Source organism: Drosophila arizonae, chromosome 4 (assembly GCF_054131065.1).
Source record: "Drosophila arizonae isolate 15081-1271.41 chromosome 4, UAZ_ARI_1.0, whole genome shotgun sequence".
Lineage (NCBI taxonomy): Eukaryota > Metazoa > Arthropoda > Insecta > Diptera > Drosophilidae > Drosophila > Drosophila arizonae.
This window is the reverse complement of record NC_142924.1, coordinates 11521223-11543692: the sequence shown is the minus strand read 5'-3', so window position 1 is coordinate 11543692 and position 22470 is coordinate 11521223. Positions and strand designations below refer to the sequence as shown.

Here is a 22470-nt window from a genome sequence, read left to right as displayed (position 1 = left end):
TTATTAATTGCTTACAGCATATTTCAATATGCGTTGCCACAAGCTGCGCGACAGCACCAACAACAACATCAATAACCAGCAACCACATCGCCGGCAACAGCAAACAGCTTAATAACTTAATGCCCAAAAAGTTTCACACGCAGCCACATCGATAGCCCAGCTTTGTGCTCAGCCAACGGGGGATTGACTATTGCCCAATTGGCTTTTGTTGTAAGCCAATACGCACCATAAGTAACGATTACAATCTCAATTACTTGACCGACTTCTTCTTCTTCTTCTTCTTCTTCATCATCATCTTCCTCTGCTTCTTCTTCATCTGCTGTTTCTGCTGTTGGTCAACTGCCACGCCCACTCATAAACAGCACACAGCATAAGAAATTAACTTAAATGCCAAAGCGGAAGACGTTAACGTCCACGCCCACCAAATAATCTCCAGGGCCGAGCTTGCTCTAATTATACGCAACATAAAATTTACTCAGCACGAATAAAAGTTGTTCCGTACCGCCGCACCACTGCCCCACCGTCTGCCTCCATCCACAAAACATATATTGACTTGGCGCAGGAATTAACGAGCTGCAGATAATACCACCTGAAGTTAGGAAAAACAAGCAAAAAAAAAAAAAAAAAAGAAAAAGAAAAACGAAAAGAAAAAACGAACTGCAAGAACAACCGGAAAAGCAAACAAAACGCAATTAGATAGAACTGCGCCGGCAACAGACTCCTGCTGTTTGCAGTTAACTTCAAGTTTTCGTCGCTTCACAAAGGTTTTCGCAAGTGACTTACAAAGCATACGGAATATTATTAAATCTAAGACAATAAAAAAACGGGAAGGAACAAGAAAAATAATATATATCATGGCTTAATGGCACACAGAATTAATTCAGCTTGACTTTGATTTGCACTTTTGTTCAAGGACTTTGAGGGGCTTGGAATGAAGTGCATTGTAAATTTATATAAATTTATTTTATAGAAATATATATATTATGCAAATTAAGTTAATTTCTTTTTATTGCAAGTAAATCGAGTTACGCATACGCCACGTGTGCAGCAGCTAATGTTAACTTTATCTGCTTATACAATTATGCAACAGTTTTTAAGGACATATTATATAATTAACTCACATGGAAAATTATATAATATGTATAACATAGCACAGAAATTTTATGAAAAAAAAAAAAACTTTAAAATTGGTTAAGAAATTATTAAAATTGATTAAAGTTAGTTTTTTCCATAAAAGCCCATTTTATACCATATGATGCTAATTAAGTCCCTATTATTGATTAACAACAGACCAAATTTAATCAGTTTAAGCGAATATCCACTTTAAAATAATGATAAAAATAATAAAAAGAATTAAGCGGACCTAGCACCTATAAATAAATTGTTTACATTTTATATGATTCGAATTAATTTTTAAATTGATTACATTTCATATAATTTGAAGAAAAAAAAAAAAAAAAAAAAAAATTATATAAATTTATAGAAAAAATTAAAAATGCGTAATAAAGCTTTTTATAAAAACTCATAAAAATGCTAATCAAGCAAAAAATGTGCAGCAGTTAATATGAAAATTTATTCTGAAACAAATAGCAATATTATGCGATTTCATACAGCTTTAATTCATGTAATCAAGAAAATATGGGATGTGTATACATATATAGAAAAATTTATTCTTAAACAAATAATAGCAATTTATATAATATGTACATCAATTTTAAATCGACTATTAAAAAATAAATATAAATAGTTGTAGCAGCTTGGATTTACCTTCAGCTATTTGAATTCTCCACTTGATAATATTAATTTTATAACTACAAAAAATTATTAAAATCTAATAAGGTTTGCCATGAAAAGCCATAATAGCCCTTAAAATGCTAATCAAGTTCAAAGTGCACCTCAAGTTGTTTTGATGAGAGGGAAATCATGGCAGGAGTGCAGCAGGAGCTGCTTGTTATTGCTGAGCTGGGGCCTGTGACTTTTATTACAGCCACGCTTAGTGCTGCTTGCTGGCGCATCAGCAGCGTATTAAAGTGCATTGGAAATTGCCATAAAATGGCGCCGCAAGTGATGCTCTGGCTCACGTTTGTTGTTCGAGGATATCTATATATCTATGCTGAGCTACGTGGCGTATGCGCAATTTATGAAGCACGACGAAGTGGCAGCTTGTGTGTGTGTGAGAATGAGCGTGCAAATGGCAGAGGTGCACGCCATGTCTGGCATTGTATGTGTGTGTGTGTGTGAGTGTGTGTATGTGTGATAATAACGAGAGCTAATGCCGCACTTTAAGCACTTTTCAAACAGTTAACAGCTTTATGCACAGCTCATAAACTGACCCCGCATTAGGGGTGTGTGTGTGTGAGTGTGAGTGTTTGTGCAACTTAATTTCAAGTCAGCTGCAGCTAAAAATGTGTCCATAAATCTGAAGTGGGCGTTGCTGTCGCTGCAGTTTGCTCTACGCTCTGCTTTTAAGTCAACTTGTCGAGATTTTTATACACTCCAGCGCCTGGGGCATAATCAAATTGTCGTACAGGCAGGCAGAGAAAGAGACAGCGAAATAGAGAGAGAGAGAGAGGGAGAGAGAGAGGAGTCTGCTCTATGCCGAAATTTCTTTTAAAATAATTCAATTGTCTTTTGTATATCTGTAGAGTATTTCGAATTCGCTGAGCTTTCGCCCTTGTTTATTTGATGTTATTCAAATATATACAATATACATGTATATATGTATGTAAGCCAGCAGAAATCTGGCATTTGCATTTGAAACGTTTTGTTCTGCGCTTTTATTTGACATTTAATGGCATTGCTGACATACTTTGTGGTTGCTCTTGGCTATTTATTGCATTCCATTTTTCATTCCACGCGCAGATCAGATGTTGACGCTTAACTTTCATCTGGCCGCTCTTTAAATCAAAAATCCTGTTTTTTCCCTCTCCTCATCTCTTATTTTTGGTAAAATAATTATAGAGTGCGCCAAATCCTTGGGAAAGCGCATTAAAACGCATTTTTAATTAAAACGAAAGCGAAATTGAAGGCGCGAGCATTAAAACATGACACGGAAAAGCGGTTAAGCGAGCCAGTTGACACAGCGCGATGCCAAGTGCAGTGCGCTGGGGACCTTAAGCTGACCGCAAAAAATTAATTAAAATTACATAAAATACGGTCGCAGTCGTCGTTGCATCGGCGCGTAATTCACGGCCGAATGCCGAGCGATGCGAAACGCTGGGCGAAATTCTTTGCCAACTTCATTGGGCGTCAACTGTGGCACAGTCAACATGAGCTGTGCGTGTGTGTGCGTGTGCGTGGGTGATTTCGGCAAATAGTTTGCAATGCGTTGCTCAAAATGTTCGTTATTTGAATTGTGCAAATCGGATTTGTACGTGAGCAGGCCCCATGCAAGGGCAGTCAGTCCAGCATGCGGGCAGAGAGCTTGCACTAATGTTTGGCCATGTGGTTGCCCTCAATGTGTGTGTGTGTGTGTGTGTGTGTGTGTCGGTGTGTGGCTTTGTGTTAACATTTGTGCCCAGACCGTGCATCTTTCTATTTGCCTTTGGCTCCACGCAGTCGCACACACACACACACACACACGATGGGATAGGGACACACATGGAGTCGCGTTTATTTTTTGTTTGATTTCAAATTTAGCGCAGAATTTCATTTTTTGCTGCATACTTTACAGCGCTCAACTCAGCTCTGCATATGGCTGAGTGTATTGGTTTGGCAAACTCTCTTTTTTTTCTCATTCTCATTCTCGTTCTCGCTCTCGCTCTCGCTCTCTTCTGTTCTGTGGCCGCCTGGCTGACTGCCACTTTGACCCATTTGGCAGCGGCCAAGTCAACGTATATTCAACTCACACGGCACGGCATTTGAATTTGCATTCTGACAATGCTCGCAGCCATAATAGCGGCGGCAGGAGGCGGGTCAGTGCGGGGTCTCGAGCAAACAGGACTGAAAACGAAAAACAACATTGCGGCATTGTGTGTGTGTGGACAGTGAGTGCAAGCAGTATGCAAACAGCTGCATTTATTGCAATTTAAATGGATAATTGTCAGAAAAATTGCAAGCAAATGGCAATTAATTTGTCCGTTGCACAAAATGTTGATATTTGAGCAATTGCCGTTGCATTGTTTAAACACTTTTTGCACCCACTGTGCGATAGATTGCTACATATTTCACATTTTGGTCGAGTTGAACCAAAAAAAAAAAAATTTATGCGCTTTTGCAGTTTATTGAGAGCTCGTTACAAACATTTTCACATAAGTCGAATTGTCTATAAATTTGTTTATTGGGCGCCAGGCCGATGGCCGAAATAATTTGAATTCCCTTTTAAATTGGGGCTGCGTGCTTTAATTGCATTCAATTTTTAATTGCAAGAGGTAGAACATAATATTGAACCCTTGGTTCAACGTTCGGGGCATTAAACGTATGCCCTGCGGTGTCAATTATGTTTATGTAATTACCATAATATCAATATAGAGTAAATATTAATATGTGTGTATGTGTGTGTCTGGCCACAAAATGTGGTCGGCCATTCGGCGTGCTTTATTGTGGCCACATTTGTCTACTTGGAAATCCGATTATGAATTGATATTTATTTTATGTTTAATTGCCCATAAATACATACAAACATATACTCTATGGTATTTACTTCCGTTCACTCTTTCATACATTTTGCCACAATTGCCAAATGCCAAATTGCTGAAGCCGCCTCAAGCAGCCGCATTAACAGTGCCATTTGAGCATCATCAGTTGCAGCCGCATCGCTCTCTGTCTCGAATTACGCATATTTTGTTGTTTTTCCTTGCTCCATTCGATAGCAATTCGCATTTCGCATTTTGCATTTTGTGTTTTCGCTGTGTTTTTGTTTATGGCAATTGGCAACTGCTAATTATAGCATGGCCAATGACTGGGAAATGGTTTAATGGCAATTGGTTGCATTTGGCTGCTATTGTTACGGCTTTGCTCAATTACCGTTGCGTGGTGCATGTCTGCTGCCTGACCGCCGGCCCCTCTGCCCGTCTGCCCATCAGCCCGTCAGCCCGTCTGTCCGCCTGCTGTCCGCCCACACGACTACGCCGCAAGCCGCATGCATGGCGCCAATTAAAGACTCAATAAAATTCAATTGAACGAGCGCGCACACGATTCGCATTGCAATCGAGCCAACGACTAATTGAGCCTTGCCATCAAATGATAGCAATTGCAGCTCAACAGGAAACGGAACCATTCGACAGATTTGCCAGATTTGATAGATTTATCCAGTTTCGCCAGTTTTTGATTGCGAATAATAATTAATATTTGTTTAAGCTTTGATTTGCATGCATGCTGCATGCGTGCTGCCTGCTAATCTATGCAGCTTAAATATAGTTTGCAAATTACAGTTGAACATTTGATTCGTGACGCTCTTTCCAAGTAGGAGAGCTGGCTTCGACTTCGTTTTATAGCATTTCGTTTTCAGTTGAGCGTGTTCTGTTCTTTTCGTGAGTCGCTCTTTCAACGAACTTCGTTTAGGGAGAGACACGACTGACTTTCGCTACTCGGCATATGTACATCTCAAAAAGTCAATGCAAACGCTCTTCACACTCACACCCACACAGCTCTCTCACACACACCAATGCATGCATAAAAGTCTTTTTGCTTCATTTAACTAAATCGGGAAACTGCCAGAGCGAAAGAAAACAACAACAACGGTTCATAGTCGATCACGAACGAGCTCGTAAAGGAGACGACGCAATCGATTGCTCTCTGAGTTTTTGCTCAAAGTGTGAGCTTAAGAGACTTATTTGCAGACAGCGGGAAACATTTAACAGTTATTTGAGAGCTATGAGCTTAAATTATGAATAGACATTGGCTTGGCTATTTTTGTTACACTAGAAAGAATAATTAAAATAGAAATAAAATACATCGTACATATTAAAGCATTTTATAATTAAGCTTAGCTTATATACTTATGCACTCTTTCATTTGCTCTGCTGCTGCCTGGTTGAGTGTGGATTGCTAATGCTGCTGCTGTTCTTAATGAGGCTGTTGGTTGATATTATCCTATTATTGCAGTCCCGTGTCTGTGTGAGTGTGTGTGTGCTTGTGAGTTTGCTTCTCCTCTTTACTCACTGCTCCTCTCTGTCCGTCTGTGTCTGTGTTTGTTTCTCGCTCGTTACTCGCCGTCGGCAGCTGACGCCCTCTCGCTCTTTCCTGCCCAACCTGATCTCTGCTTCGGGCAATTGAAGCTTCAATTGCGCTGTATACGTACGCATTTAATCAGTGCATAAACTAAGTCTGTATTAAACTTCGTCTCTGATTGACGATGGGCATCTAGGCCAAAGAGTATTATTGTGCTACAAGTATTTAATAGAGTTTGCTATGCCTTTTATTTGGCAAGCAAATTATGATCAATAATTCCACAAGTTTCATAGATGTACCACCCATCAAGTGTCATATCATTCAGCTTCTGTAATGCAGTCTCATTGCAGTGCCAGAGTGCCAGAGGTCGAAATCGATAAATAGTTAGCGAAATCGTTAAGTAGCTATCGAAATCGATAAATTATCGAGGAGTTATCGGAATCGAGTATTGCTTATCGAAATTGATTGGTTGATAAACTGATGGCTTAATGTGTTGATAGATTGTTACACTTATATATTTAAAATGCTTTATGTAGCTTAAGGGCTTACACAAGCTTCATAGTATTCAATCTTTGACATTGATGTACCTTACATCGAGTCTCGTAGCATTCAGCTTTTGTCATGCAGAGTCTCGTAGCATTCAGCTTTTCTTCTGACATAAATTCGCTAGAAGATCTAATCTAACAACATTTATATATTAGTGAATCATGAATATGTTTTCTAATTCATGAACAATGCATTCGTGTTATTCAGTCTTTGACATCTTGTCTTGTAAGGACATCTCCTTACATCGAGTCTCGTAGCATTCAGCTTTTGCCATGCAGAGTCTCGTAGCATTAAGCTTTTGTCATGTAGCTGCCCTAATTCAAGTTTTAAGTATTGTCATTGTTACATTCCCTAGAAGAGTAGTTGAGCACAGTTATTCACACGTTCCATAAGGCTATGCCTTTTATTTAGAGAGTAAATTCTGATCAATATTTCTACAAGTTTGATAGATGTATCATCCGTCGAGTGTCATATCATTCAGCTTCTGTCATGCAGACTCTGAGCATTTTAGCTTCTGCCATAAATTCGCTAGAAGATCTGATCTAACATTTATTATCAGTGCATTCACTGATTCACTGATTCACTCATGAATATTTGAATATGAATATTTCATGAACAATGAATTCATATTTTTCAGTCTTTGACATTGTTGTACTTTACATCGAGTCTTGTAGCATTCAGCTTTTGTCATGCAGCTGCCCAAATTCAAGTTTTAAGTATTGTTATTGTTACATTCACTAGAAGAGTTGAGCACAGAATCACACGTTCCATGAGGCTATGCCTATGCCTTTTATTTAGAGAGTAAATTCTGATCAATATTTCTACAAGTTTGATAGATGTACCATCCGTCGAGTGTCATATCATTCAGCTTCTGTCATGCAGACTCTGAGCATTTAGCTTCTGCCATAAATTCGCTAGAAGATCTGATCTAACATTTATTATCAGTGCATTCACTGATTCGCTCATGAAGATTTGAATATGAATATTTCATGAACAATGAATTCATATTATTCAGTCTTTGACATTGATGTACTTTACATAGAGTCTTGTAGCATTCAGCTTTTGTCATGCAGGGTCTCGTAGCATTCAGCTTTTGTCATGCAGCTGCCCTAATTCAAGTTTTAAGTATTGTTATTGTTACATTCACTAGAAGAGTTGAGCACAGTTAATCACTTGTTCCATAAGGCTATGCCTTTTATTTAGAGAGTAAATTCTGATCAATATTTCTACAAGTTTGATAGATGTATCATCCGTCGAGGTCATATCATTCAGCTTCTGTCATGCAGACTCTGAGCATTTAGCTTCTGCCATAAATTCGCTAGAAGATCTGATCTAACATTTATTATCAGTGCATTCACTGATTCGCTCATGAATATTTGAATATGAATATTTCATGAACAATGAATTCATATTTTTCAGTCTTTGACATTGATGTACTTTACATCGAGTCTTGTAGCATTCAGCTTTTGTCATGCTGAGTCTCATAGCATTCAGCTTTTGTCATGCAGCTGCCTTAACTCATATATTTCAAGTTTTGTTTTTGTCACATTCACTAGAAGAGTTGGCCCACAGTTTCAGAGGGATTCATGGGGCTATGCTTTTCTGGACGAGCAAATTATGATCAATATTTTCACAAGTTTTATTAAGCACCTTCAGCCGAGTCTCGTAGCATTCAGCTTTTGTCATGCAGCTGCCGTAACTCAAATTTGAAGCAAATGTGATAAATATTTCCGAATATTTCATAGATATCGAGACCGATAAAAAGTGGTCGAAGCCGATAAGAAGTTATCGAACCCTATAAAAGTTATCGAAACCAATAAATTGTTATCGAAATGCTTTATGTAACGTAATGCTTTATGTAATGCCCGGTAATTAATACAAATGATGCTGATGAGTAGGATAATGCGGCAGCGGCATGAGATGAAAAAGGACGCCGAAGTCGAAGCTGAAGCCGATGCAGAAGCAGAACATTTGAAGCTGCAAGTTGGCAGTTGAAAGCTGAAAGCCAAAGTTGGAGCGAGGGGACAGAAAACAAGCAAAGGGAAAGTCAAGCAGAGGCTAAAGGAAATGGCTGCATCGTAGTATGTATGTGTGGGCGATAGGGCGTGGCGGCAGCTGCAATCTCAACTTCGCATGCATGAAAAATGCAGCTCATCTACTTAATGCGCGCGACGTGCCGTGCTGTGTTGTTAGCGAGGAGTGAATAGAGAGTGGGGGAGTGAGCGAGGAGAGAGGGGGGAGGGGGGAGAGCTGATTCAGGATGAGTTGGGCAACCAGCTTACAAGCAAAATGAATGCTACTCACACCGCCAGCCCCCTCGTCCCCTCCTCCAGCCCAGCCCAGCCCCTGTCTGACTAGCTGTTTGTTTGTTTGCTTGTGCGGATGTGATGCTGAGCATGCTCTTTTAGCTGCCTTGGCAAATTGCCGTCTAGCTGCGATAGTGTATATGTATGTGCATGTGCACGTGTATGTGTGTGCATTAACGCTTTATAAATTGTTAATTATAATGAGTCCGAAGCCTGGAGTCCACCAAACAGAGCTGCTTAAGACCAACAATGTCGACATGATTTACATTAGAGCTTAGCAAATTTATGCTGATGCGAGTTATAGAAGAAGGTTATGCTGTGCTATATAAATGTGTGTACCTACAGCAATATCCATATCTATCTATACATATATATGGAATATATCTATAGATTGGTGCTGGCAGTTTGCCTGCTCGCTCGCTGCTGGCGCTAATCCGAGTGACATTTTCATTTTACACATGAACAGCAGACGCACACAACGAGAAACTGTCATTGATAAAAATGAAGCACGCGCACGAGCACACACACACGCACGCACACTGGCACACACAAGCTGCCACGTAGCGTGTCAGACATGGCGTATGTGTAATGTGGGGCTCCTCGTTGCGCCGCACGGCAATGCATAATTAGAATTACAACAATAATAATCATGATTATAATGACAACTTGCCAGGCAAACAGCCCTCAGGCAACAACATTGTCAACATCTGTGTACGTGTGCTGGTGCGCTTGTGTGTGTGTGTGTGTGCAAATTTATATGCAGCTCAAGCAAAATATAGCTCACAACTAAAAATTTCTGTTCATTTATAATGCAAGGCAAAATGCTGCAGAATTTGCACAATATCTTCAAGTGCACAACACCCACACCCACACACACACATATATTCGATGCCACGTGCTTAAGAAGATGATGATAGATTTGCTAACAATTGCCAGACTCAGTGAACGGCGCAGCGCATTCAGCTTCATTCGCGCTCGCTCTTATCTCCTATCCTCCTATCTGCTATCTGTGCCAGCGGAACAATAGAAGCCAGCCAAATGGCCGAGCCACACTCAGGCTGACACAAGGATGCTCTACACTTCCATGAAGGATGCTCACAGTCAGGCATTATATGTAACGCAAATTTGTGACATTTACGCACTATTTGGGTGTAATGAATTTAATTAGGCGCAGCTTAAGTTGAATATAATGAAGTCCATCGAATAGTTGACTTAAATGTGAAAATTATGGGATTGGGCATAGAGGAATATAAATCTATTTATACGTAATATAATATTATTAGGCATCTTAATTAAGTGTGTATAATAAGATTATTGGCATTGCTGCTGGGCACTTCCATGAAATAGTATGGATTGTGCCTAATGTAATTTTGTGTAAGTCAGGGATTATTTGTATATCCCATATTTAGTGTCTGAGTCGGTCATAAGACACATTTTCAATGCAATAAATATATACTTTATGCTATGAAAGCCTATGAGCAGGTATTATTATTTTAATTTAGATTATTATAATTATTTTTAATATATCAGAAGCTTTTGCTATATGTATTTGTCATATCAATTATTGGTCTACTTTTCGTTTCCTCCTCTTATTGTATTTCAGATATTTCATTAAATCGTATTTCATTCTCAACAACATTTATAATGACATTGGGAAACACAGTTAAGTGTTTCTAATGAAATACACAATTAAATTAGAGAGTGCTTCACTTTTAATTTGACATTCAGTTGAAATCATTAGCAACGCCAGCTATGGAATGCTGGATGTGTGACAAAGTCTTTGCTATTAGCATTTTCCTCTTCTGTATTATTAATTTAGTCCAACTCAAATTTAAAGATATAATTTTAGATTTTGCATACCAGACATTACGCTGGCAAGATACATAAATCTTAAAAAAAAAAAATACTAGCAGTCGTACAATATATAAGTCTAAAAAAAAAAAAAAAAAAAAAAAAATAACATGATAAAGAACTTAAGTAGATATTCTAAAAATAGTTTAAAAACTTTGTGTAGATAGTCTTCCTTTTAGTCGGAAGATATATATCGATAGATAAGTCATATCTTAAATATACCAATTCAAAATTAATTAATAGAAGTTATGAAATATAACTATATTAAAAATATCAAATCCATATACATATTAAGAGGCATTCTTTTAAAAATATGATTGTTAAAAAATATGGGTAAGCAATTTAATATCTTTATAAAATATCATGGATATATATCGATTCGATCGATAGCATAGTGATAGACCGAAACTATCGTAATGATTGTTCACAAATATTTGTAGACACGCTAGTATTTTTAATCGATATTAATATTGACATTGCCATATTGAACCACGTCTTCAAACTAATTTTAATAATTTTAATCTATATGCTAAGCAAACAATAGGCTTAGTCTTATACGTTAAAAAAATGGTAAAGCTTATTTCTAATTCAAGCAAATAATAATAACCTATACTGATCTATTATTTTTCAATAATCATAAGCTAAGCCCACTTGTAATTCGGGTATGTATTTTATTTATAAACCTATCATATGCATACACACAAATTGTTTATGCCTCAAATAGCTTACGAAAATCCAAATACCTCTAAGCGACTTTCTGGTAGGGTATTAAAAAATTACTTCAACATATTGCCTGACAATGTTGTTGCCGTTTAACTATATCCCTGTCTTCCTCTCCCTCTCTCTCTCTCTCTCTATCTCTCTCTCTGTCTCTTTTTCTCTCTGCTTGTGTGTTTGGCTACTTTGTGATAAATTTGTAGCCATTTAATGGCTGCAGCAACTCCCACGCGATCAGCTGACAGTCGTCGCAGTCGCTAGATAATTTTTCAAGCACAGCCAGCGGCGTCTTTTCGTGCCCTCCAATTGTGGGGCTATAAGTGCTGCAGATCACAATTTGTGCTTTTTTTCTCTGCTGTGTGTTTCACAAAGAAAAGGACATCAATCAAAATGCCTGAGGTGGCGGGATTTAACTTTTATAATTTTTATTAATGGCCAAGTATGCGCTTCGATATTAAAAGAAATGCTGTTGAATGCTTATAATTAATTAAGACATATTTATGGCAGAAGACATTTGACAAATTTTGTTGTTGTTGTTTTAGTTTGTTATTTTTGTAGTTGGATATTGCTATTGTTGTTGTTGTTGCTGTTGTAGTTGGCACATTTTGTGGGCTCCTTGAGCTGTTTTGCTGGCTGTCAAGCTGGACCGCCTAATTGGGATTCAGCTTGAGTTCAGCGTTGGCCGCATTGAGGCGCGATTTGGTTGGCAAATTGCGCTCCTTCTTCTCCACGAAGATCTGATAGTGGCCCTCGCCATAGCCAAAGCTGTGCATGGTCTTCCTCATGGCATCCGGTATGAGCTTGAATCCGCCACGTCGCTCCATCACTGGCGAGTCCTGGCAGTCCGTTTGGCCGGGCTCGCAGCGGCAGTCAGGCTGCTGGCACGCCTTGTTCTCGATGATGCAGAACAACTGCAGGCACTTGCGCATGATATAAATCATGAGGAATATTATCAAATTGGTGGCAAATAGATGCTTGCGCGGTGCCAGAAACAACATCCTGACTGGTTAGACACTGGGCACTATCACAGCACGTGTGCGGTAATTCTCTCGGTAGCGTTTGCTTTCGTTGCGAGACGGCTGTCCGACGGAGGACCAAACATGGACTGAGTGAAGGATGCAGCCAAGCGCCGGCCTTATATAGGGGCCATGCTCTTACCTACTTAGGTAATTTTCTTAGGGTGGTCAGGCAGGCCAGGCGGACGCATGCAGTCGCCGGGTACAGTCGCCGGTACAGGCGTTAGTCCTTCAGATTAGGTCGGTTTGCCTGTCGGACAGACGGACAGACGGACAGCCAGACAGCTAGACAGCTAACGTCTGCGCTGATGTGTTTATGAGTTTGTGGAAGAAAATATTAACTCAGAAATTGGTTTATCGCACACAGGCAACGGCGCTTCTAGCGAAGTCTCAGCTACAGTTGGCAAACACAAAGCGACGCACTCACACACACACACACGCAGACAGCTGACGGAAAACTGAATTTCCCGTACGTCTTGAATCCTGAAAAAATGAAGAAAACGAGAAGAAAATACTTGCATAAATTCGCAAATTGAATATAAATAAATTTCCTGCAAAGAGGCGAGCGAAGGAAATCAATATCTATGCTGTGCATATGGCACGTGCCACGCCCACTGCATGATAGTGCGCCCAATCTGCAGTCAATTCAATTTGACTTTCAAATGCCATGAATATGCCAAGTGAACCAAATATATATAGAGGGAGAAAGAGAGAGAGAGAGAGAGAGAGAGAGAGAAAAAGTCTGTTGGCCATTTAGCAGCTGCTGCTTGGGCTCTTGGCTAATCAATGTGGCCAGCGCTCATTAGGACGTCAAAAAGTTGGCCACTCTTTTTGCACCTGTTCGCAAAATGTTAGTTATATATAGTCTCACCTTGCCCTCTCTCACTCGCTCCTTCGCTCGCCTCCAACTCTATCTCTCTCTCTCTCTCTCTCTGCGAAAAGTTGGAAAAACTTTAAGGCGAAGCTTCATTCGGGCAGATGCTTTAGCTTGTTTTTCATTTATTTTTATTTGCTTGCTTTCAATTGATTATTTTTTTATTTAATCTATTCTTTATTTGATTTTATTTTTATTTTATTTTTTTACAGCTTGGCCCAAACAATTTGGCTTCATTTATTGACTTAATCATTTGATTGCGTTTTTCTGCATGCGCTGATTGAATTTCTGCGCCAGTTCGTGTTCAGCCCGGGCAAATCAAGCTAATTAGTTTAATTGATAGTTTTGGCCTGGCTGGCAGCATTCCACTCTCTCTTTTTTGGCTTAGACGAATGAGAAACTTTAGTGTGGCTAACACGAGTATGTGCGGAATTAGAGCCAGCTTAAAGAGCAGCAGGCTTTGCTTTAAGTCGAAGGATTGCAGGGAATCCTGCTAAGCGGATATTGCATTACGAACTGAGGCAGAGAATGAAGGAATTTCTGTTTAAATTGGAGCAGCGCGCTTTATAGCCGCACATAAAGGATATATTTCAATCTACGTTTCGCCACATTTTATTATGATTTTACGATTTTTGTTTTGATACTCGTTAAACTCTTTCAAAAGTGTTTCAAATTGGTTTTGCCACAGGGCTACAATTGAATAATTGCGTGTGTAGAAAGAGAGGGGGAGAGGAGAAGAAGAGAGAGAGAGAGAGACAGAGAGACTTGTTGTGGGCAATATTTATGTGCCGCATGTGTTGGCATTTAAGATGAGTTTTTGATGAAAGTAAATATACATATGTGCATACATATATCTGCATATGTATATGCGATATATTGGTTTGAATCGTGGCCTGGCACACGGCGCACGTGCTGAGCAGTGGGTCTTGAGGAGCCCTCACGTCCTTGCACTTTTTGGCAGCTTTCATAAATATTTATGATACGGCGGCGCTCCATGCCACAGCTGTCCCTCTTTATAACACACACACACACACACGCACAGATATTTATAACGATATATTTGTGTATCTGCGAGACGTAACAACAAAAGAAAGGTGCGTTGCCTTAACCCGCGAGTTGACCCGGGCTTGGCTGGGCCAACGCCAGGCCACGCAGCCCCCCATAAATTATGCATTAAAAAGTTCAGCATTCAACTTGATTTTGATTGTGTTTTCTAGCTTCGTAATTGTGGCAGTCGCGCGTGCCGCAGTAAATCTGCAACGGGTTCAGCCTCCATTCCCATCTCTCTGTCTCTATCATTGCCAGACAGCATTCTCTCTCTCTCTCTCTGTCTCTTTCTCTCGCTGGCTACCTGTCGCCAAAGTTGGCCATTTTAAGCACATTATCCTGCGGAGACGATGGAGCCAAATAAAATTTACTCTCAGCGCGATTTGCATTTATTTTGTTGCGCAGCAGCCAGCCCACTTGGCTGCCAGCAAATCGTGGCCTCTAATTCCATTGAAATTGCGATTTCGCGTTGCCCAAGAAATGTGCAGTGTTTGGGGCCACAACACATAATGCGCCTAAAAACTGTCTGTTTACTTGGCCGAGACCAGACAGAGAAGGAGTGAGAGAGAGATAGAGAGAGAGAGAGAGAGAGAGGGAGACCATTAGGCAACGGTATCTGAAGCACACTGAGGATGGGCTTTTTGCAACATCAACAACAACAACAACAACAAACATATCAGCAACAACAGCAACAGCTATAACAACAGCATCTGCATCCATCAGACCAAACAATTTCCGTCAAATTTCCATGCGCTGACAAAAGCTTTTCACTTGAGTGCCAGACAAAAGCCGAGAGCAGGTCTAAAGGCAGTAGCCCGAGCAGGCTGGCTGAGAAATGTTTGCATTACGTAGCCAAAAATTAAATGGCTAACAAGTCGCAGCTTCAATGCACTTTCCGAGCCAGCATAATGTGTGACTAGGCATAAGAATATGAGCTACTATCGGTAAAATAACTATAAGAATTTCAAGTATGAAAGCTATAACTATAAGAATATGAATAAATACATAATAATAATGAATAAAGCAGAATTTGGTTCACTTAAAATTTAAGTAAGATATGAAGAAATATTAAATAAATTCTGATCAATTCTAATAAATTCTGTCTGGAAGCCGAATTTGTTTTATATGGCAGCCCAGCTCAATCGGAATCATCTGCGATGGGCAACTAAATTGGGACGGTTCCAGAAGACATTAAGCATGTCATACATATGAAAAGAGAAGCCCCAGTAAAATTACTTTGAGAGAAACAAATAGGATTGAGACGTAAATTGAACCTTCGTAAGTCAAGCGCCTTCCCCAAAGCTCTATAACTGAGACCCAAGGCGAACCTTTGAGGTAATAATTCAACTAAAACGTAAAGCGAGCCTTCAGCTCTCTCTATCAATATTCTCTTTGGTTTTTAGGCTTTGCTTAACTTCTCATGCGAAAACCGAATGCGAATGCCACCTAATGCCAGCCCCCACCTTGCTCTTTCCAGATTCTTTGCCCCTGACCCTAGTCCGAGCCTTAACCCCGTCCAATTCTAAAGTTTCCCAAAAGCCGCTTTTCATGTAACTGTTCTCCAAAAACTTGTATAGATTTGAATGCAGCTTAAGCTGCTGCTGTCGTTGCCCTTGCATTGCAGGTCTGGCCAAGCGCTTGGCTTAGCTGAGATACTGGAAATTCGTGCCAGACCCGCTTAATGCGCAAAGCCAGTTAGGTGTCTGCCTGGGATCTGCGCCTGCCAGCCTCTTAACAGACATATTCAAAGTCATTACTTTGCATTTTACACCTGACAACAAGGTAGCGCAAAGGCTGAGCCGCCAACAAAGGGCCTAGCTAACCATGTCTTTTGGCATGGATCCAGAAATATTTACATAAATTTATATATCTGTCTATATATATACATGTATATATATATATATTTGTGTAGGTGCGCTGGTCGAAACTGGCGCAAATGAAATGCTGCGCCAACAACATGACTGTGGCAATTGTTATCTCAGCTGGCGGCTGGAGTTCGTGACAGCGTGGACAGCCACCGAATTGAGCCACTGCAGCCAGCTCGCCCGGTGACGGTCATTAGCCAGTTGCAACTGCAACTGCAACTGCAACGGCAACTGGCTCTGTCGCTGCTGTCATTCAAATGTCATTAGTCCATGGACTGGGTCAAGCCCCAGGCCCAGCTCCGTCATGACCTGCTGGTGAGGTGGCAGGAGGCAGCAGGAGGCAACAGGAGGCGGCAGGAGGCGACAGTCTCGTAATTTCATTTCGCCAAACGAGCGCAAATTGACGCGCGTCGCATGTGAGCAGCGACTTGCCTCGCCTCGCCTTGCCTCGCCTTGGCTTGGCTTGCATTGCCATCTGGATTTGATTAAATGCTCTCAGTTGGCGCCTCTTAGGCTCGCTGCATTCCTTTGCTTTAATTGCAACGAAATTAAAACGCTCTGCATACTTCGCTGCATCAGATTTATGATTGCAATTTGTTATTTATCACACAGCTGCCCCGCGCTGCGATGCCAATTTCAATTTTCAATTTTCAATTGCAGAGAGATTTATGCTTTTCGCTTGCTGCACTAAATTTCGCTTTTCATTTTCATTTTCCGCTCCCCGTTTTTTCCGCCATTTTCATTGTCGAGTATCAAATTTCTAACCGCCGGCTGCAATTTTCCACTGTTCATTTTGATTTTGGGCAGGATTTCGGGCCCCGCAAAAACTAGTCTAACAAATTTATTGTGTAAACTGTTGTCGACATCGGCATTCGACGCATTGCTAATGGGTTTTTGAATATGTTTATACAAGTGCGGCCGTCGCGCGGATCTCGGCCAAAGAGCTCTATAAATATTTATTGATATTTTATCTCGTTTTGCTGCTGCCTTTTGCCATGCCGCAAAAATGGCACAAACGGCAAAAAGTACAAAAATGGCAAACGCAATTAAATTCAATTAAATTGATTTGAATTGCGTTTTTTATTGCCAAATATCGCATGCGATTTAATCACATTGATGCTTGCTCTTCTCTCTCCCTCTCTCGCTCGCTCTCTCTCTGTTTTTTGTTGTCTATTCATTTGGGAGAGTATTGCTAACAAATTGTTAATTGAATTCATTTGGCTGGCATTATCTGCCATATGAATTATTTTTGCGGCCATTTGGCAGCTAAAGAGCTGACAGTATAAATAATACAAATGTTAATTGAGTTTTTTTTTTTCGCATGGCTTTTTGTGCACTTTGATTTTTGTAATTGGCTATATTAGTGGCAAAAAAAAAAAAAAAAAAAAAAAAAAAAAAATACTAGAAAAGTTTTGTGGTAGATATATGTATATGTGGGCGTACTTGTATTTAAGCAAATTTATCTAACAGACAAATGTGACATATATGATCAAGTTATTGTGATTTGTGGATCTAGTCAAGAACGTTTATCAATTTTCACGAGATCTGAAGAGCTAGAAGTGACAAAAGAGGTATATATGATAATCATGCATTGTAAACATTTTATAATTAAATTGTTAATAATGTTAATAATGTTAATAATAACAATACTGCCTAAAAAAAGGTTAAAACTTAAAGTCTTCGTTTTTATTCATATGCCATATTTATACTCATTCATATTCATTTTTCACAGTCCATTGGTATCAATAGGTATCCAAGCTAAGGCTCAAAATATTCCTTTTCTAGTTTTCGGCTTCTTCGTGCTCGGAATCCTCAGCAAAAGTAGAACTGTTCGCTTCTGATTTCAATTTAACAATGACAGCGAGCAAGCAGAGCGAGAGCGAGCCGAGTCAGAGCAAGCGTAGGTTAGAGAGAGAGAGAGAGAGAGAGAGAAGAGAGAGAACGACATTCACGCTCTTACAAATCCAACTGAAAATGTTGCTGCTCTTGTTACTTTTAATAAACTAGTGCTATCAAATATATTCAAATAATTTACTTTGTTAGGTATATATAAAAAAAAACTCATATCAATCACCCTACCTCGAAGAGAGCCTTTTGCTATTTGCTATTAATATTGTTTTATTGTTATTATTTTGAATTTTTATATTAATGTTCAATATATAATTATATTATTATAATTTTATATAAGTCTATTAATATAATATGTTATATTTAATTTTTTATTTTTTTTATATTATAATATGTTCGTTGTTGAATCAATGTCGAAACGCAATGTCAAACTCTTTGAAACGTAAGCTTTTATCGCAAGACTCACTCGCTCAAGATCACAGAGTGTATAAGTTGTAGACTACAAACACACACACACAGTCGCACACACACACATACTAGTGGAATATGTAGAAACAACAATAAAGTTGCTTTTGCATTTGAAGCTTTTGCGTTTGCGATCCAGCGACGCCAGATAAAGTTTTGTTGTTGAGTAAAAGCTCACGCTGGCTTGAGCTTTTTAGAAAGTGTGATAATTGACAGCTGTAGTAAACCCGCATCAATACGATCAACGATGGCAAAATATCGCTCTGCCAATCTCTCTCTCTCACTCTCTTTCTCTCTCTCGCTGCTCTCGCACTCTCTCATTAACTCAATCTCTTCAGGTGTTTTCCAGCTGTTGATTAACTCAGCTAATGAGTCTGATTAAAGGTCACTTCGCGCTCTTTGCTCACATTTCCGCAGAATTTAATGTGAGCGAACAAACAAATTTTGTTTTAGTTTTCGTTTTGCTGGCGAGCTGTTCGCGTTCATTGCTCTGCGCCGCACTCACAATAAAAAAGAAACACTTTTGCGGAAAACTAAATAACATTCGGCTATATTAAAACATATATGTAAAGCGAATAGAAAACATTTAGTATATGCTCTAGCGTATGCCCAGATTATATCACATTCAACGACGCGTGTGGGCACCAATATGACAGCTGTTCCAGCGGACGCCAAGCTAATTGGACACAATGAACAACCGCAACAGCAACAACAACAACTCGAGCAGGTAATTAATTAAGCAACAACTGATTGACTGGGGATCATAAACGGAATTGCAGTGAGGCCTATCTCAGCCAGATACAAATCCATATGGTCGAGAGAGAGAGTGGAGAGTACCTTTGAACCGGCTCGATTGCAATTTGAACCCTCTCAGCTTATCGCCGGCGGCCAATATGTAATGTCTGCCTGATAAGATTTTTAAGCCGCACGAATCAGAAATCAATAGGAAATTAGACAGTTGCGGTAGCTGAGCAAAAGTCTCAAGTTGGAATTCCGATTCCTATTCCGATTGCAAGAGATAAGTGGAGTTGAAAGTTGCTCGGTTGCCCTTCGCTGTTATTAAGCTCATTAGAAGTTCATCAAAATGTTGTCAGGAGGCGGCGGCGGGTCGAAGGGGGCGGCAGTTTTTGGTATAAAAACTTTTGCAGACGCTGTGTCACACTTGAAAGCATTTTGCGCTAATTTTCAAGTTGAACGAGCCAAACTCTTCGGCAAAAGCAAAAGCAACAACAGCAACAAAAGTAACAATAACAACAATAACAAAGACAATTGAAAAGTGTCGTGAAAAGTTTTTCCTGTGGCGCAAAACTACGAAAATCCATTTGTCGGCATTTAAAGTTTGCATGCGCTACAAGTCAATTGCAGACGGGACAGACAGGCATGCCTAGCTCAGTCTCCCACCTCTACTTCTCCTCCTCTCCCTCACTCCAACCCTGGCCATCAGCAAAAAAAGCTAGATGATAAATTGTCGGCTTGCTGCGCACTGACTGTTGGCCATCAATCTGCAGCGGTGCGCGGCTCAGTTGTCAATCGTGTAACCCGAACGATTGATCAAACCAATATGAGCTCAATGCGCTTGAAGCCGAACAGCGAATGCCCTTACACATTGTTATCATAATGATAATGTCAACATACATGTATTTGTCTTGAGTGATTTGTGAGTTTTACACTCTGATTAGATTAGGTCAAGATTAAAGTCGAACAATCGTTTAGTTAGAGAGTAACCGTTATCAATTTCTGTTTAGTTTTTCCCACAACATTTGGTATTCCTACCCAACCAGGCATATTTGCGAGATGAGCTGACAAACTGCCATCCTTTTGTCTTGTTGCCGCATCGAACCCTTTTCGATTGTTTGAACACCCTCGGGTTATTCCGTACACTATCAAGTTTTGGCATGTCAATTAGCGGTGTCTGTGTGTGTCTGCGTGTGTGTGTCTCACCCACCTTTGCTACCTTTGCAGCCGATGGACGTGCGCATCAATATGCCCTGGGGCTATGTGGTAGGCCGCTGGTATGGCAATCGACAGGTACGCCCGATACTCGCCCTGCACGGCTGGCTGGACAATTTGGGCACTTGGAATACGCTGCTGCCGCTGCTGCCCAAACACCTGGGCGTCCTCTGCATTGATCTGCCTGGGCATGGGTATTCGTCGAAGCTGCCGGAGGGGATTGCCTATCATTTTGTGGACTACCTGTGCGTGATACTGCGCATCATGGAGGAATATGGCTGGCAGAAGGTCTCGCTGATGGCCCACTCCATGAGCGCCATGCTGTGCTTCATCTTCGCCTCGCTCTACCCGCACCGCCTGGACATGCTGATCAGCATTGACATTGTAAAGACGCGCTACCGCAAGCCACCCTCGCAAATCGATTACCTGCGCACCAACATCGAGCGCTACATGATCGAGGACGAGCGGTTCGCCAATGCCAAGCGCGAGGAGCCGCCCGCGTACACCTGGCAGGAGCTGGAGCATGTCCTACACAAGGGCTCAGCGGGCTCGGTGCCCCTGGAGAACTGCCATCACATCCTCGACCGCAATGTGGCCAAGTCGACCAAGTATCCGGACAAATACTTCTTCTCCCGCGACGGCCGCTGCAAGTACTACTTCGAGTTCCACACGAGCCCCCCCTTCGCCGCGGAGCTGGCGCGCACCATACGCAACGTGCCCTATTGTGTGATCAAGGGCTCCGAGTCGAACTTCATTGACGACGAGAGCCAGGAGGTTATTGACATACTGCGCTCCAATAATCCGCACTTCGAGCTGCACGAGGTGCAGGGCACTCACCACGTGCACTTGAACAATGCGCAGGGCGTGGCCGAGGTCATCAATCCGTTTATAATGCACCACAGACCGCCCCACCTGGAGACCTGGACGATGGATGAGCAGCAGGAGCTGCCCGAGGTGGTGCAGCAGTTCGCCCTCGCCGTCGACGAGGCGGAGACCGTGAAGCGTCGCAAGAGAAAAAGCAACCTCTAGCTGTTGCACCCACCTCTGAGGCGTGCCGACAGCGCGAGCCGGAATTTAGCTAGAAATTTAAATCAATGAAAGTGTAGTTAAGCCCAAACAAAAACTGAAAACAGAAAATGATAATTTAAGCGTCAACAAATAAATGTGAATTCATAGATATTGATTACCGCAATAAATAATAATAAATATTTGTCTTGCCCTCCGTTGCAGTTGGCCAAATCCAGACACAATTTTATCTTAATTACTTTCGCGGAACCTGAACTTTTTAAAGCTTATCTAACGTCTGCTTTCGCTTGGGATTTCCACAGAAATTTATATATACAAATACAGCTACATATGTATATGTATATACGGTATAGTATATTACACCACATGCACCTTTTTTCTGCTTCGCCCCCATTCGATCAATCAAGCTGGGGCTGGCATTTAATTTCGCTTTAATCTTTGGGTCGCAGTTCATTGGCCACTTCATTAGTGATAAGGGAGCAAAGGATGTGCGGCATCCACTTAAAAACAATGGCGTTGCAGAAAAACAAAAGGGGCCACCAGAGAGAGAGAGTGTGTGTGAATGTGGGTGTCCCTCTCCATCTCTCCCTCTCCCTTTCTCTCTGTCCCTGTGAACATTTTGAATGTGTGCCTCGAGCCACACTAAATAGCAAAGGCAGTCAGAGCGTATCGATATTGAGAGCGAACCACAGTCACTCGCGTAGGTCGGCGAGGCTCGGCTTCAGGCTGGAAAAAATAAACAAATTTAACGTTTTTATTGCCATAGCACGTTGCGGCTGGGTTTTCTACGTAAATTAAATTAGGTAGGAGCCGGAAAAATTGCGGCAACAACTCTCGCATTGGCTGTA

General features: G+C 40.8%; 2 protein-coding genes across 3 annotated transcripts; one reads left to right on the top strand and one right to left on the bottom strand.

The window, feature by feature from the left end:
- Positions 1-11939: 11939 nt before the first annotated feature.
- LOC108612792 (uncharacterized) lies at positions 11940-18543 on the bottom strand. Of its 2 annotated transcripts, none has more exons than XM_089466578.1 (2): positions 18413-18543; positions 11940-13030 (listed from the first exon to the last, which is right to left on the bottom strand). In XM_089466578.1, the coding sequence occupies exon 2, from the start codon at positions 12527-12529 to the stop codon at positions 12182-12184; it is 348 nt and encodes a 115-aa protein (XP_089322704.1). In that variant the 5' UTR covers positions 12530-13030; positions 18413-18543; the 3' UTR covers positions 11940-12181. The 2 variants fall into 2 exon arrangements, with proteins under 2 accessions (XP_089322704.1, XP_089322703.1); XM_089466577.1 differs by lacking the exon at positions 18413-18543 and adding an exon at positions 18043-18247.
- Positions 18544-19090: 547 nt separating this feature from the next.
- Positions 19091-21846, top strand: LOC108614672 (putative serine hydrolase). The gene is made up of 2 exons (XM_018008897.2): positions 19091-19373; positions 20609-21846. Exons 1-2 carry the CDS (start codon positions 19296-19298, stop codon positions 21623-21625), a joined length of 1095 nt encoding a protein of 364 aa, XP_017864386.2. The 5' UTR covers positions 19091-19295; the 3' UTR covers positions 21626-21846.
- The last annotated feature ends 624 nt before the right edge of the window (positions 21847-22470 follow it).